Source organism: Carassius auratus, chromosome 11 (assembly GCF_003368295.1).
Source record: "Carassius auratus strain Wakin chromosome 11, ASM336829v1, whole genome shotgun sequence".
In the NCBI taxonomy this organism is placed as follows: Eukaryota; Metazoa; Chordata; class Actinopteri; order Cypriniformes; family Cyprinidae; genus Carassius; species Carassius auratus.
The window spans coordinates 13928415-13943659 of record NC_039253.1 but is presented as its reverse complement, the minus strand read 5'-3'; the positions used below and the strand labels follow the sequence as shown (position 1 = coordinate 13943659).

The 15245-nt window shown below is 37.4% G+C and overlaps 1 protein-coding gene across 2 annotated transcripts in view; it reads left to right on the top strand.

The window, feature by feature from the left end:
- ephb2b (eph receptor B2b) overlaps nucleotides 1–14570 on the top strand; it is a 132204-nt gene extending 117634 nt beyond the window's left edge. For both annotated transcript variants that reach the window (XM_026275556.1, XM_026275555.1), the window contains exons 12-16: nucleotides 1267–1482; nucleotides 1575–1724; nucleotides 4192–4385; nucleotides 9546–9701; nucleotides 11981–14570. In XM_026275556.1, the coding sequence (XP_026131341.1) occupies nucleotides 1267–1482; nucleotides 1575–1724; nucleotides 4192–4385; nucleotides 9546–9701; nucleotides 11981–12089 (825 nt within the window). In that variant the 3' untranslated portion in view covers nucleotides 12090–14570. The remainder of the gene's footprint in view (nucleotides 1–1266; nucleotides 1483–1574; nucleotides 1725–4191; nucleotides 4386–9545; nucleotides 9702–11980) is intronic.
- The last annotated feature ends 675 nt before the right edge of the window (nucleotides 14571–15245 follow it).

Genomic DNA, 15245 nt, shown 5'->3' with positions numbered 1-15245 from the left:
ATTTCATCCAGAATCTAGTGATTTCCGTCTCTCTTCACTTAACGCGTGCGTGTCTGTCCGCACTGTGCCTGCTGGGCTTGTCTCGTCTGATCAGAAGCTGAATGCTGCTTGCCTCATGGCTGTCTGCGGAGGGTCTGCAGATGGAGGCAGCTGCAAGCACAGCTGGGTCAGAAACTGCTGGACCTCCTCATGAGCAAAGGGCTTTCTGACCACCATGGTCAACAGCTGCAAGATTTGCCACGGCCCGCATTGATCATCGAATGTCTGATCTAGCATTGCGTAGCATAAACTCTACCAATCCTCACCAGAGCGTTTGCACAGCCAACCCAGGCCAGGCTTGACTCAATGCATTGTGTTCGGTCTCTGTTCTTATCCGACTGGGCATACTAGACATTAACCGTGATCTCCACAGCTTTATTCTTGTCTTTTTGCTGTTGTTTGGGATTTATATGTTAGCCAGAAGAGATAACCGTAGCACTGTTACTTATGAGTTGATACTAGGAATGTGCAAAATACAGCTTTTTTTTTTTTTTTTTTTTTGTGCACATACTTTACCAACAGCCCTTTTATAAGGAGCAGGGCTGTAAATACATTTTAAGACAAGATTTTAATAGTTAATCATTGTTTTTCATGATTAATAGACAAACTTGTGATCATGAATAGATATTATCGTATATATTCAGATTAATGTAGTGACAGCATAAAGTAGGAATATTTTAAATAATAAATGGCAGGTTTTTAATATCAAGGCCAGAACCTTTATCAGTACTGAAACCAATTATTTTTATGTTTCTTTCTGTGAATAAAACTATAGAAAAGTAAACAATAAAGTAGTATTTTAACATTTAGTAGGCCTAAACTATCACTATTTTGTTGTCATTTGAAAGATGTGTTTTGTGGCTCAGTGGTAGAGTATTAGCAGCGCAAAAGGTTGTGGGTTTGATTCCCAGGGAACACGAGTTAGAGTAAAAAAATAATAATAATGTTAGCCCAAATGCAAAATGTAAGTTGCTTTGGATAAAAGCGTCTGATAAATGTAAAATTATAATTTTATATCAACTTAAATCTTATTTGATTACTTTATAAAAGTCATTTAGCTTTGATTTTATTTAGTGTGAAATAACTCTAGATGATGTTTCTTTGTCATTGAAAAATGTGAGTGCTTTCTGTCTTTTTCTGTGTCAATTTTCATGCTAAACAATAAAATCACTACTCATACACTTATTTTTATGTACTGACCCATTTCTGTTCTGTACTTGTTTACAGCAAAATGATGGGCAGTTCACTGTAATTCAGCTGGTGGGCATGTTACGAGGGATTGGCTCTGGGATGAAGTACCTTGCAGACATGAATTACGTACACCGGGACCTGGCCGCCCGCAACATCTTAGTTAACAGTAACCTAGTTTGCAAGGTGTCCGATTTCGGACTCTCACGCTTTTTGGAGGATGACACATCGGATCCCACCTATACCAGTGCCCTGGTGAGATGTTTTTTAATATTTGCTTTGAAACATCATGCAAACTTGTACTTTGATTAAAAATTTCTTGATGTTTATGATTTGGGTTTATACAGGGTGGGAAGATCCCTATTCGATGGACAGCCCCAGAGGCCATCCAATATAGGAAGTTCACCTCCGCCAGTGACGTATGGAGCTACGGGATTGTCATGTGGGAAGTAATGTCGTATGGAGAGCGGCCATATTGGGACATGACCAATCAGGACGTATGTACCTCACCAATTAAATTATCGTTCAAAATTTTGAAAGAAGTCACCAATCGTGCAATTACTTGATCAAAAATAAAATAAAACAGGAATAATGTGAAATATCATTACCATTTAAAATGGCTGTTTTCTATTTAAATATATTCTAAATGTAGTTTATTCCTGTGATGGCAAAGTTGAATTTCCACCAGTCATTACTTGAATCATCAATGCCACATGATTCTTTAAAAATCATTCTTATATGCTGATATGGTGTCAATGTTTAAAAAAAAAAAACCCTGCATAATATATTCATAATACATAATATATATAATATAATTTCCTATTTTTTATACAGGTACAAAACTCTTTTTACTTTAGGAATTTATTCAGTTCTTCCCATTTTCACTCCAACCTCATAAATGTTTTCCTTTAACCTTCATCGTTACTAAGCAAAACCACCAATTTCTTATAAAACAGTTTTCCAATAGAAGCACTGTGAAATGATCATGCCAGAGGTTGTTGGTTGGTTGCCGTATGTTAGCGCGTGATAGATGAATGCTGTGCAGCAATTTCGAATCAGAGGCTAAGGTAAACAGCAGAGAGAGCACATCGTAAATCTGTCCATGTGCTGCTCTGCTGTATGCGAGGCCAAACCTCAGACCCCAAACACTGCATGAGTGCAATCAGTCTTTGCAGAAACAGCCGCACCGATCATCACATCACACTGGCCTCAGAATGCAAAGACGACATAAGGATTTACATCAAGAAATCCAATTTTTCAGGGTTTAACAAAGAGCTTTGGACTCTATTTGTGTTTGTTTTGGATAATGTATGCTTTTGGTGGTTACATAATGTGACGTTAAGAGAGTGTCTTCAAGCTATTGTCCTTGTATAGTGTCAAAGGGCATCATTTACTCTCACAAATGCTACCACAGAAATTCACCTGTACTTCATATTAATTTGCTGGTGAACAAAAAGATGATTTCACATGCAAAGCATGCACCATGTTAAACAGTCCCTGCCCTTGAAGAAATCTCCCATTTCTAGCATCCCTCTGGGTGGCTGGGAAAAGGCAAATTATGGGTCCAGATAATGAAAATAGTTTCAAATTGAAAGTGTGAACGCTAATGTGCTAAGAGGGAGCGCATATCTCACCAGTTATCTTATTAGCAGTTCCAGATAGCGTTGCAGTCCTCCCATCGGGTTGGCCGTTTGAGGCGCCTGAATGAGATTAATCAGGCCTTGAATGGAGTGCCGTAATGGCTATGATAATGAGCTGGGGAAACGACGGGTCTCACTCGGGTCCTGCTCGCGCTTTCCACTTCATGGCCTTGCATCTCCTTCCTGGCCACCAAGGCCGCTTGAAGCATCCGTTTCATTCTGATGTGATGATACATCCATCGGTTCAGTTCATTTAAACGCTCAGTATCTGTTTTGCACATTTAGTAACGCTACACAGTTAATTTGCTGGAGATGTATTTAAGTTTTATTTAAGTGACGTTCTTGATTTACTGTTACAGCTTGCAGCACATTTTCCAAATGTACAATTTAGTCAGCGTGTATATTACAGGCCATGTGTTAATCATGTTTAATCTGACAGATGTTGCTTGATTGGAAATGAGTAGGACGGATGGGAGCCAGACTCAGGCCGAATACTGCCAAAAAACTTACTAACACTAAGGCTGCTCTTTTTTTCACATTTGATCAGAGAGGAAACGCTTGTACTGCCAAATTGTTGTTATCAGCACCTTTATAATCAAGATCTATTTGCTGATTTAGGAGGTATTTAGATAGCAGCTGACTGTGACCGCTTATTTATAGTCTATGTGTGTGTGTGGTTGTGTGTGTGTGGTTGTGTAAGTGTGATCATGTATGTGTTTGTGGCCAATGACAAATGGCTTCCTTGTGTCCCCCTAAGACCCAGATAATGATCGCAGTGCATTTATGAAGACTGCAGATCAATCCTCGGTCTCCTGTAGTGTTACAACCCAAGCCCCCCCCCACCCCGGCACAAACGCTGGCTCATATCTACTGCCACCTGCCTCGCACCATGCCGACAGCTCCTATCAAAACAAAGTTTCATGGCGATACATTACATTTATTTAAAGTACATTAATTTAAATCTAATGCATTACACATTATGTAATATTTGTATTACAATTCCAAGAATTAAACGTCTACTGATACTGATTAAACATTGGATTATCTTCAAATGTTACACATTAATGTTGCCCACAGATTAGTTACAGATGTATTGTTGTCGAATAGTTTAAATAGTGTGGCTGGCATGGGACATGGTTATACAGGAATCCTGAGTTCAAATCTGGCTTGTCATTTTCCAAAGCCATCCCTCCCTCTTTCCCGCTATTATTTGTCACCTGTAACTGAAACTTTTTGTATGCTTGGGATGCGTACAAGCATATCTTTCTCCGCCCCTTTTAATAACTATCTAGAGACCCTCACAGACCTGTGTCTCCCTCTGCAGGTTATCAATGCCATTGAGCAAGACTATCGGCTGCCACCTCCCATGGACTGCCCCAGTGCCCTCCATCAGCTCATGCTGGACTGCTGGCAGAAGGACCGCAACAACCGGCCCAAGTTCAGCCAGATTGTCAACAACCTGGACAAGATGATCCGTAACCCCAACAGCCTGAAGGCCATTACTCCACTCTCATCAGGGTGAGGTTGGAAAACAGAATGCAGTTTGCTTGGATGATTAGTCAGTGGATATAAAACCTAGCTGACAACATTTTATGTGAACGGTGTTGCAAAAGATGGGTAACAACTGTGGCTGGAACAACTAATAGTTAATAACTGATATATCTAATCAACAACGAATTTGGTTATCGATTGATCATGTTTGCACACATCTATCAGTAACGTCACTTTACACTAGTGAATAATGCAATTCTGTTTCTAACAGTGGAGGATGCAGAGTGAGCTACTGTGGGGAAAAGAATGACTCAAGTTGTCCTAAACGCCATGAGTCATCTTTAATGTTCCAAACTTACAGATAGTTAAACTGTTCGGCCTCCTATAGTGGGAAATCTACTCATTCTACTCGATTGTATGTTATTTTATTTGTCTTGAATAAAATTTATTTGAATTATCATTAGACACAAAATTGGTTTAATATTTTATGCAAAACAGTAGGAAAAAAAACATGTCACAGAGAAAATAAAAATGTAAAAAAAAAAATTATTTCTTATTTTGTCTTGTCGGGATACAATTTGTTTAACATTTACAACACAATAGGAAAAAGTGTCGAAATGAGAAGAAAAACTAAAATGTATGTTGTACAAAAATAGCCTATTAGCTATTTTTAATCGTCTAGTCAAAATAGTAAATTCGTTTGACATTTTTCTGTTAACAGTAGGAAAGTTGGTGCAGAGAAAAATAAATAAATATTACATCTGTCACTTAAAATTATAGGCTAAGCAAAATATAACGAAAGCCGTGTTGAACTCGTTCAAGGACAGCGCATCCACACTTTGCTTCATCCTTATGCTGCACTGTCACTCATCGACAACCTGGCTGTTCTGTGGGAGGGCTGTATATTTACCACCAGTACAGCCTGCTCTGAGCATTATTATGCACATGCTGCACATAGACCCCATAAATAAAACGAGTGACGCAGAAAGCATGCTTGCTCCATGTGCATAACAATCCGAGTGCAGGCTGTACCGGTGGTTAATAAGAATAAAGCATAGATATGCTGTTCTGAATGGACATCAGGAACGGGATATTGTTAGACTGCCCACTTCAGTTCAGATTTCACCAGAGTTACCGACTGCTACCATGTTTTATAGAGATGTTCCGATACCCTTTTTCTCTTCCCGATACCGATTCCGATACCTGGGCTCAGGGTATCGGCCGATACCGAGTACTGATCCGATACCTGGGTGTATATCTGTATATACAGCTGTATATACTACTAGCCCTGTGTAAATTGCTAGAATTTTTTTATGGTGTGCTTCAGACAGATCCCTCAATAAAACATGAACAAATACATGGTGAACTACTGTATTTATTACAGTATTTTTATTATCTAACATGAATTTGACAGTATTATTTATTTTCTTATGCAAAAAAGAACTTCAAATGCAGCCAAAAATCTAACACCGCAAACTAAAAAAGGTATTTAAGTTTTACAATATAACTGTATAAAAAAACTGCAACAAATAAGTCTAGGAATATAAAAAAAGATCTATTAATCAGATAATCTCTAACAAGTAAAAAACAAGTAAAAAACAAGCAACCATCTAGGCATAATTATTATTATTATAGAGATGTATTATTATTACTGTAGGCTACAACAGTAGCTTTATATATTGTCAATTTACTCATGTAAACCAAACATTTATTTTAATGGGCTGCCATGAAGATCTTTGAGTGTCTGTGTTTATGATATGACAGTATTCTCAAATGAAACGGTAAATTCTCATGAAGTGACGGTTTATGCGTTCGTGTCCTCATGACACACAGCAGAGACTACAAAACAGCGAGCTCTCGCGCATCTGTGCCAGTCACCCACAGAGATGTAGATTTTGCGGGAGTAATATTTAAATAGTATTTTGCAGTTTAATATTCACAGACACTAGTATATATTCGGCTACTGTCTGGAGCCCTGCGTTTTGACTTACACGGAAGCGACTGAACGCAGTTGCCGGTACTGAATATACTCGAGAGTCTGTAACTACCGGTACTACAGAGACATACTGCTAACCACTGATCTATAATATAGTAGCGGCTTCACTGTCTTTTGGCAGTTTAGAATGTGATGAGTGATCCAGTCATATATAGATAAGGGCTGCTAACGCGTTTTCATTTCTTCTTCGCTGCTCTAAACAGGGGTTGCTTGTGGCAACACAGCACAACTTCCTGTGTTTTCAATGCATTTTGAGCAGCGAAGAAGAACCGTGCAGCGGTTAGGCAAAGCTTGCGGTCATAACTAGGTCTTTTTTAAGAAAATGGTATCGGATCGGTATATGGGTTCATGTACTCGCCGATGCCGATGCCAGAATTTGTTGTGGTATCGGAGATATTTCCGATACTAATATCGGAATCGGAACAACTCTAATGTTTTATTTGACAATTTGATCTTGTGGCACAAAAAATCTGGTCAACTCCACACCTCTAAGCTGAAGTACCTTTACAGTCTCAAATATTTTGGGGTATGATGCGACAAGCTTTCCACATCAGCATTAGCCAATTATTTGCCATTCTTCACCTCACCTGTTCACCTCTCAAGCTCTGTCAGGTTGGATGGGGGCAGATATATTTGATTGGGTCAAGCCCAGGCTCTAGCTGGGCTACTCAAGGACATTCACAGAGTTGTCTATGAGCCATTTTTGCTGTGTGATTAGGGTCATTGTGCAGTTGGAACATGAACCTTCTGGCCAGTCTGAGGTTCTGAATGCTCTAGACTGATCCCACTTCAGGAACTCAAGCTGCATTTAAACGCTATGGGAATGCCTTCAGCATGACCACACTCTGAATCAAGTTTGTGAGACGCCACGGGCAGGGTGACATAGCAACCAGGAAGCTTAAAAGCATGTGCAGTACAGAACATAACTTGTTGAGACACATGGCTTTGATTTTAAAGCAATTTTCAAGTGCAACATATTTGATAATATATTTGTATTATATAAAATAAAATAAATATACCACGTTATCTTTGCTGTAAACTTAACCTTTTACAGCTTTTATACTTTCTTTTTTAAAATTCTTTCACTTCAGCAATGACCTGCTTTGTGTCTTTAAAAAAAGACCAACCTTAGGTCTGTATTCCAAAGGGTTTAGGAATTACAACCATGTTGTAACAAGCATTGACAATTTTCAGTAATTTATAGTCGTATCCTTGGAGAAGAAAACATTAAAATCAAAAATAAAAGTAACATTTTTAAAAAATATCTTGAAATTTTATTATTTAAGTCCCAGTAGGGTGGAAAATAGCCATGAATTTATTTTCTGATGTCTCTTTATGATTGCCCTTTTTAAGTGTTAATTAATGGTAAAACTAAATTAAATGTAAATTTTAGAAAGATTTTTTACTCCTTTTGCAAATTAAATAGCAATTAACCAACAGATACATACACTATATTTGTTTTCAATTTATACATTGTTTGGAAGACAACCCTGGGCAGGATTTACAATAACATTTTATATATATTATTATTATTATTATTTTGGGATATTTTTCAATATCAAATCAATTTTGACAAATCAAAAAATTTTGAACAGATGAAGAATAATAATTAGTTGCAGAAGCAATATTAATAATAGTTAGTTGTATAAGCAATATTATGCAGCTTTCTCAGAAACCTAATGTCACCAGTCTGAGTGTAGATTATAATATAAATATTTCATAAAAATTAAACGTGAGCTATGTTTATTAAAGCTTATTAGAGCCTTGTGCCAACATAAAATTGTGCAGAGCGTTCTAAATCAGCCACTAGTGAGGTTTCATTTCACTTAGGCTTCTACCTAGAACGCTGTAGACAGCAAGGCAGCTCGCTTGGCTTTGAAACAGGACGTGCATTTAACACTTTGACTCATCTGACATAATTTAACTCATGCAGAGTAGTGTGCAATAGTCATTACAATAAATCATATTTATGTAGAAAGTCATGGAGATGTTTAAACAAGTTTCTACAGTATTTAGTTTATGGAGACACATTGCCGTTTTGGAAAGCTGCATAGACATATACGTGAAACTCTACACTATGGTATGCCAAGGCAGCATCAAGGGATCATAATGACGTTATGAAAGTCTAACCGTTGTACATACATAATACTGTATTGTTTGGAGAGAAGTGCAGATCCATCCGTGATACATGATATACGCGCGGCTACAAAAAATATTTTATTTCTTGCTTTGAAGTTTCTTTTTTAAGATATTTAGCACTTAGATTAGTCTGACATCCTCATCATTACACTGAAGTGTATGTCTGTGTGTGTGCGTCCCTTTGCGTGTGTGTTTCATATATTAGGGGGAATTTTCTGTGCCTGACCTTTTGCCAGACCCGACTCACTTGCATCCTTCAAGGCATGTTTACAAAACCAAATGGAATATGACCTTAATAGAAATGTCTTTACAGCCTTCTTCTAAACGATTCCTGTTATGTTTTCAATCTTTGGTCAATGTTTTGGTTTTACTTCTGATACCTGTGGTGGGCTTTATTGATGCTATGAAGTTTGTGAGTTATTTCTTTTGGCATTGAATTGCTATGTAAATAAAATCAACTAGGTTTGGTAGATCAAATCATTATTAAAGGCTTTAGGCAGTCATAAACTTGAAACAACAGTAAATGTGGGAGTCGAAGTAACAGTGGGCAAAACTCTCATCAGTTTCTTGTGGGCAAATGTAAAGTGGCCTAGTTTCTTCTGTCATCACGCTGATGGTGAAAGGCTTGGGTTTTGCAAGCTTCTTACCAGCTCTTTTTGCCTGGAGGCTAATACGCTACAGTAATGTTGCTAGAAAGTACAGTCATCTGGGAACATTAATTGCATTTTTTTTTTTTTTTTTTTGCAGAATTAAGCAGGGCAGAGGATATTTGCCACTTAAATTCTTCCCTAACTTCCATTTTTCCCCTCCAGAGATTGAATTATATTGACCTAAGAACTATTATAGCTCAATATTCCCAAGTCTGTCACAACTGCTAAAAATATGCACAAGATTTAATTTTTTTACGATAATATGCCAAATAAATGTGAACCACCTGTACTTTAGGAATGTACCATGTATACTAGTGGGGGATTGTAGTGTGTATTTGGTGATTAAAATAATACATTGTGACTCATCTGTATTTCTATTTCTCTTTCTCATTACCCTTCCAGTGTGCATTTGCCCTTGCTTGACCGCAGTGTGCCCGACTTCTCTAGTTTCAACACTGTGGATGATTGGCTGGACGCTATTAAGATGGGCCAGTACAAAGACAATTTCGCCAATGGCAACTTCACCAGCTTCGACCTTGTTTCCCAGATGTCCATGGAGTAAGTGCTATACCTATGAGAGAGAACAGTTTGGAAAACAGCCACGCTTTGATCACTGAGTCAGCAGAACCTCTAGGGGATCTTTGACTCTAATAGCGCTGACTGTCAGTAACAAGACTTGCTCTATATTGCCCTGAGCTTCTCTGTCTATTTATTAGGGCTGCACACTATGGTATAAAATATAATATTTTATATTAAATTATGCTGCAGTTCAAAGGCTTGGGTCAGTAGGGACCTTTTTAATACTTTAATACTTTTATTCCACAAGGGTGGATTAAATTGCTCAAAAAGACACAATGCTGCAAAAGATCTCAAATAAATGCTGTATTTGATTGATTTTCATTAAAAAATTCAGAAATGTGTCATGGTTTACAAAAAAAAAATGTCAAGCCACAATTTTTTTTTAAACATTAATAATGTATAAAGTTTCTTGGGCAGTGAATTAGCATATTTGAGTGATTTCTGAATGATCATGTGACACTGAAGAAGTATTAAAATAGAAAAAGTAGAAACTCCTTTATTAATAAATATTGTTAAATGTAGCTAATACCATCTAAAACATTAAATATAGTTAAACTTGAACTTTATTGTAAAGACTTTTGAGTTATAATGGTAAATGCACACGGCCATATCACAATTTCAGTTTCAATGTGATTGATTATGTAGCTGTACTATTTAGTAGGGCTGCCCCCGACTAAAATTTTTCTGGTCAACTGTTTGTCATTTCAAGCATTAGTCGATGAATCATGAGTCGATGATTCTTTGCAGACTGAATAATAATAGTAACATTAATAATAGACTGCACTTGTGAGGTGTAGTGTAGATGTAGTCCAACAATTAGTTTCAGTTTCAGAATTGATTGATTATGTAGCTCTACTATTCAGTTGTGCTGCCCTATACTAAAGATTTTTCTGGTTGACTGTTTGAGCGTTCATTTTAAGCATAAGTTGACAAATCACATGTTTATTAATACACCATTTAAATCAATACAATGAGCCTTTAATTGCATACAAAGCCTAATAAGTGCTCAAACACATGCATAAAGCTTGCCACAGCACACCAACAGAAGTAATAATTATAAATGTGTAGGGAAAAACAGTAAGGAGGCTGCATTAACATGAATAAGTTATTAATAAATTAGTGTTTTCTTTGTTTTATGCTTAAGAGATTAAGTCAATAACACTGACTCTGTAGTGGATGTATGCATGTTTCATACGGATGACATAATCTGAGAATATTTGTTTTCCATTTGAATTGGTTCATTTGAAAGTAGACATTGTACGCTCTATATTTATATTTTTCATTGCAGAATGCGCATTCTGGTTGCTTTCATTATTTTAAAAGCGCAATGTTTTATTGTTTTTGTGAGTGCATAAACAATCTTTACATATTCAAAGAATGTATTGCTCTAACCTGTATGACCAAAAATGGAGTATTTCAAGAGCAAGTGAGCGCTCTGGCTCCTCCGTCTGTCCTGCAGTGAGCTAGATACTATTCAGCTATGACACTTGAATAGAGCACATTTTTCTAGGTTAACATTGAATGGACATTCAAGTTTCTGCTACTAACATATTTCAGATGTTAAGCCATATTTGAGGTCAATGAATGATATGCAAGTTTTTGGATGTCCTGCCCGATGTACTACCACAAAGACCAGCCATTAATGATCTGTCCGTCACGGACTGTGTGACCTCACCACTTCCTGTCTATTTATTTTTTTTTCTGCAACTAAGCGACTAATACAATTTTGGTCAACCAAGCCTCTTCTCGTTGACCAAATGTTAATCGACTATTAGGGGGCAGACCTAGTATTCAGTCTCTTTATTATCCTCTTTGTCTTTCTTCAAAATGAATTATAAATAGCGATTTATTTAGTGATTATAAACTGTATGGATTTAAAATAAAAAATAAACATACTGTAGGTATATTTTCTCATCTTTGTTACTGACTGTCAGTCACAGTTGAAATGGGAGCCACAGACATGTATGCTTAGATTCTTCTCCTCTCCTCACCTCAGCTGTTACCCGACCAAACCAGACACGGCTTGAAAACAAAGGAAGTGTTGTTGTTTCAAAGACGCTTGGATTGTGCAACAAACAGAGGATGATAGGGATAAAGGAAATTACCGGTTACTCAATCTTGAACTAACATGCTCAGTTTACTTTGGCATCATGTGTTGAAGCCAGTGAATAAAAATGTATTACTACAGCTTTATGGTATCTGCTTCTGAGTGCACATGTTTGATCTTGCCTCTTTCTGTTCATGTGTATTTTCCATAGGGACATTCTCAGGGTCGGAGTGACACTAGCGGGTCACCAGAAGAAGATCCTCAACAGTGTTCAGATGATGAGGGCCCAGATGAACCAGATCCAATCGGTAGAGGTTTGACGATGCGTCCCGATTAGATTGGGAGGAGGACAAGAGGAGGAGGCGAAGGGCCAACATGAAGGGATGGGGCAGCCACTACAGACCCTAAGCCTGTTTTCCTTCTGGACCACCTAGGATATCCACCTGCCCCCTCCTCCGAAACACTCTCGTTCTCCATCTGTGTTATCTGAATTCCCCATTAACCCCCAGACACCCTAATGGGCTCGATTCGGGAAAGCTGTGTCTGGAAAATATGGTCACAACACCTGATCGTTTAGCTTTAGCTACCACCAATCACAGGAAGACCGATCAGTCTGCCAGCAATAGGCTCCACCCCCTACTTCCCTTGAATTTTCCTTACTTTCCTTCCAATTGTTTTTTTTTTTTTTTTAGTATTTTTTTAAAGCGTTTTTGTAAAAAAAAAAAAAATTAAAGCTATGGAAACACAAGTAATCTATATAAAATATATAGATTGCTGTAAAATTGTAGACTGAATATGGTGGACTGAATCAAAAGGCTACCCTTTAAAAGGGCAATGAAGAAACAGGAGATAAAAAAAAAACACAATACATGCTTCTGAGATTTTCTTTCTAATATTTTGGGAAAATCTTGAATAGAAATACTTACTGTCTGCTCAATGGATACACAGGGGACAACCTGCGGAACCTTAATCCCACTCCCCTCGCTGACAGCCGAGGGAAAAGTATGTGAAAACCATGAAATGGGACTTCCTTTTGGCAGTCAATACTGCCTTGAAGAAAAAAATGATAATTTTTTGCAGTTTAATCTACATCAACATAAACAGACAACTGGAGAAAAAAAAAGTCAAAATAGTTATCACAGTGTTGAATTTGTGGTGCAGATTCCTCATTGCTAGGAGGGAAGAAAAAATTTACATTTTACAGATGTCATAAGAGCCTTCCAAATAGAGCATCATCTCTTTGTACCTTGTCCTGTACATATCAGATGCACTTGTGAGGTCGTCAGTACAAGCCTGATGTAGTCCAACATTTAGTTTCAGTTTCAGTATTAGATGGATCTATATTGACATTTGATGGATTTTCTTTCGTGTGTGTGTCCGTATATGACTTGAGGGGGGTCATCTTTTATATTCTCCCTCCTTTTTGTCATGGGCTAAGATGATTTAGTTTGAAAGACGGCATAAGATACTCTCCCCCACAAAATTGTTCAGCATGTTCTTTCCTTGAACTGCTTAGAGTGAAGGATACCGAGTGCACGTATGGTGTGGTCTTCACATCATCTACGCTCTACTTTTATGTTTGGATCCCTGCTGTGTGCGTGTGTGTGTTTGCGTGTGCATGGAATGGAGCACATGGAGCTGCGGAGCACGTGTGGTGCAAAACTATGATTTCACCGGAAGCTTGGATTTGATACACGTTGCAGATCACTGTGTTGATATGCTTATATTTTTGCCACCAAAACCATTTCTTTAAAGAAAAAAAAAAAAATGTTTTATAATAAGGTGTTTAGGGGTTTTAATATCTGAAAGTATGCAGTTAGAGGACATTTTCATAACAGGGAAGTGATTGTTCATTGTGAAGCATAGTTTTATATGAGAATATTGTTATTGTATTACATTTTTGAAATGGTTACATTCACCAATTGGCGCCAAGCTGAAATTAAGAGTTTCATAGGACATTAAAACAAAAAAATCACAAACAATATCAGCTGTAAATTAGTGTGTATATGTTATATTTTTTACACACACACACACACAAAACAAAACAAACAAACAAACAAAAAAAAAAAAACATCCCACCGTTCTCCATGGTATGGTACTTCCACAATGCTTTCTGAGATCTGTCACCTCCATAGATGTAAGAACAATAAAGCTTTGTATAATAATATTCTAAAGCAGAAACTTCCCCCCTCAGAGAGGCTTGTCTCAAAACTGTGTTGGATTTTAGTGTACATATTATTTTTTTAATGTATTGTTGAAACTGAATTGGGAGTCGCTATTGTCAATGTTTATTTTGGGCCTTTTCGTTTCGTACTAGTACTGGCTGAGAGATGAGAATCAGCCGTAGAGATGAATGGGCCGGAAGCATCTTCATCCATGCTGGAGTGTCTGTGTGTGAGCGAGTGTGTTTGCATGTGCATGTATGTCCATGTACCAGCATTACGGTCACTGTGGTTAACGATATACTTCTTTGTCAGCTGACGAGAGGCTCGCTTTATTCCATAACCTCAGGGTTGACATGCATCTGTGTTAAAAACCATGCAGTGTTGTGAGGTCAGTTCAGTGTAGGTAAGGTCCATTGGCTGAATCTCAGAGTGCTAATGAAGTTCTAACCAGATGGTGTTGGCCGTTCTCTGTTCTTCCCATTACATAATGCTTCCATTAGAATGAAGGTTCTGTTGTTCAGTGATTGGACATGAAACAACGTTCAGCAGACAGGCCATCCCAGGTGTTAAGGCTTGAAATACACAGCGATAAAGGCTTGAGAAATGACTGTCTACTTTCCTCTGTGTCCAGAAAGATGGTAGGATTTTACCTTCCTTAGAACTTGACATACTAAATGGCCCTTAAGTTTTAGCTCTCAGCTTTTCAGTCATTTTTGGTAACTTTTTTTTTTATCACCAGCAGGAGGATACAGGGAGAAAGGAAATTCATCTTGGCTTAACACCTTGTCCTAACCAGCGACGTGTGATTTGTCCGTCCACACTGAAAGCGAAAATTCAGCACAGCACAGTCACAGCCAAAATGTTTAATATGCAGTTACAGTATCGTTTAAAAGTTCTTTAAACGTGTCTCTCAAGCTCACCTCATCAAGGCTAGATTAATTTGGTTTAAAAATACAATGAAGAAAGCATTACTGTAAAATATTACAATATACAACCTTAATTTTAATGTATTATAAAATGTTATTTATTCCTGTGATGGTAAAGCTGAATTTTCAGCAGCCAAATACTCCATCTTCAGTTCACATTATCCTTCAGAAAGTCATTCTAATACGCTGATTGTTACTCAAAAAGGATTTTTTTAAAGTTACAAAAACAGCATATTTTTTTTGTAAAACATGTTAGGTTTTTCTGGATTCTTAGATGAACAGAATTAACATTTCATCTTTAGTCACTTTTTGTCAATTTAATGTGTGCTTGCTGAAGAAAATAAATCATGACACCAATATTTTGAATTGTAGTGTATGTTAGTGA